General features: G+C 39.9%; 1 protein-coding gene across 1 annotated transcript; it reads left to right on the top strand.

Annotated features, from left to right (window-relative positions):
• Nucleotides 1-297: 297 nt before the first annotated feature.
• LOC121868928 (tigger transposable element-derived protein 1-like) lies at nt 298-1,502 on the top strand (the record flags this gene model as incomplete). The annotated part of the gene is made up of 1 exon (XM_042369961.1): nt 298-1,502. A coding segment is annotated over one exon (1,205 nt), but the record flags the coding sequence as incomplete, so codon positions are not given.
• Between the last annotated feature and the right edge of the window lie 922 nt (nt 1,503-2,424).

Below are 2,424 nucleotides of genomic sequence, written 5' to 3'. Positions count from 1 at the left end.
ACACTTGAAGGCAAGCTTGATGTTGTCAAGCGTTTTGAAAATAAGGAAAGAACATGTGATATTGTGCGTGCAACGGGAATAAAGGAGTCTACTTTGCGCACCATTAGAGCCAATGCAGCAAAGATTAAAGCAAGCTGTGTTGCTGGAAAAACCAAGAGAGCTAGCAAAAGTGTAAGATCACGGCCAAAGGAACTTGAGGAGATGGAATGGCTTCTAAGTGTTTGGATAGAAGATCAAACGAAAAAGCGATCTGGGACCAGCTTCCTCACCATTAAAGAGAAAGCCTTGTCAATACAGTATATGAGGACCTAAAGAAAAAAGCTGAAAATCCTGATGATGTGGTTGCCTTTAGTGCTAGTAGTGGATGGTTTTCTGGTTTTAAGAACCGCTATGCTTTTCATAATGTAAAGTTATGTGGTGAAGCCGCAAGTGCCGACGAAGCAAGTGCCCGGGCATTTCCTCCCACTGTAAAGAAATTGATTCAGGAAGAAGGCTACACCTTAGACCAAATTTTTAATTTGGATGAAACAGGTTTATACTGGAAGCGCATGCCAACAAGAACTTACATTTCCAAGAATGAAGCACATGCTCCAGGCTTTAAGGCTGCGAAGGACCGTGTGACAGTGTTGTTGGGTGCAAATGCTAGTGGAGACTTAAAGCTTAAGCCTGTGTTGGTGTATCACTCTGTCAACCCGCGAGCTTTAAAGGGTTACATAAAGTCTACTCTAGGTATTCACTTTAGGTCAAGCAAAAAAGGTTGGATGACGGGACAAATTTTTTCTGACCTTCTTGTGGATGTTTTTGAAAATGTGTTTAAAAAATATTGCAAGAAGAAGAATATAGATTTTAAGATTCTCCTCATTTTAGATAATGCGCCAAGCCACCCTCCCACTGTTGCTGAGCTTTCTGACAATATCAAAGTGCTCTTTCTACCTCCAAATACAACATCTCTCCTTCAACCAATGGACCAAGGAGTAATAGCAGCCTTCAAAGCCTATTATTTGAGGCGTACATTTAAGAAACTTATTGAAGCTACTGAGGAAGGAAATGATAAGGCCAGTGTTCTTCAGTTTTGGAAAAAATTCAACATCAAGCATGCAATTGACATCATTGTGGAGGCCTGGGGTGAAGTAAGTAAGGACTGCTTGAGTGGAGTTTGGCGGAAGCTTCTCCCAGATTTAATTCATGATTTTACAGGCTTTGATGCATCAGAGGAGCTCCCAAAAATTACAGAAAATTGTGTTTCTCTTGCAAAGCAAGTTGGCTTTGCTGAAGTGGAAAGCGCTGATGTTGAAGAACTGCTCGAGTCCCACTGTGAAGACCTCTCTACAGAAGATCTACAACAACTTGTTGATTCTGGGAAAATAGAAGATGCCGAAGATGAAGAAGTCCAGGATGCAAAACCACGAGAGCTTCCCACTTCTGTTTTATCTTCTATCCTGAGGGAAGTTGATACGCAGTTGCAGCGCTTGGAAGACAATGCAGAGAGGAGCAGGATTGCAGTTCGTGGTGTTAAATCTTTTTTGGCACCTTATGAACAGCTTCTTTGTGAAAGAAGAAAGACGGCAAAACAGCAAACATTAGACGTCTTTTTTAAGTCAACCCCCAAGAAGCAGACTGAAGACACTGAACCACAGCCATCCACTTCTGGAATTAGACGTTTTTTTCTTCCCTCCCATGCAACCAAAACTGCACCTGATGATGATGATACTGATGATGATGATGATGACGATGACAATTGTCAAATCCTGTCTGCATGACTCCTCAACCTCAACATTAACCTTCTCCCCCATCAAGTTAAATTCATATTTTTTCAAGGTAAAGTGTAACATTTACTGTATGATTTCATTATTAGATATGAATGTAACATTTATTTAGACTGTGCTATCCTTTGTGTTAGGCTAACTACGAAATTTTTTTTCGATTTGGAGTAATCTGCACCTAACCCTATTTTCTCCATAAGCCCTGTTATTTCTATTACGCGATTTTCTATAACACGATATTTTACAAGAAGACAATTATCGCGTTATAGCAGAACTACCTGTATTGACAATATATAGTGCAGTGCAGTGTTAATTTAAAGAAAATAATCATGAATTACACCTAGTGAACTTAAAAATTTTATGGGTGAAATGACGGCATCAAGCATGGGGTGATTTCTCTTCCACCCCCACTTCCTTCTCTTCTCCTTTCTCCTCCACCCCCACTTCTAATTCCCATCATCAACCAGGAACCTTCTACATACACACCTCAAAGTAAGTGTACTTTACTGCAATTTCTTTTTTTTTCTTTGTATGTAAATTTCGGTGAGCTGGAACCAATTACCCAAAATCCCATTGAAACAATGGTTTCATTTAACGAAATTTTCGGTTAACGAATGACGTTCTGGAACGAATTGTGTTCTTTAACCAAGGGACCATTATT

This window comes from Homarus americanus, unplaced genomic scaffold, assembly GCF_018991925.1.
Source record: "Homarus americanus isolate GMGI-L3 unplaced genomic scaffold, GMGI_Hamer_2.0 scaffold5967, whole genome shotgun sequence".
Lineage (NCBI taxonomy): Eukaryota > Metazoa > Arthropoda > Malacostraca > Decapoda > Nephropidae > Homarus > Homarus americanus.
The sequence above is the reverse complement of the archived record's forward strand: the minus strand, read 5'-3'. Positions and strand labels throughout refer to the sequence as shown.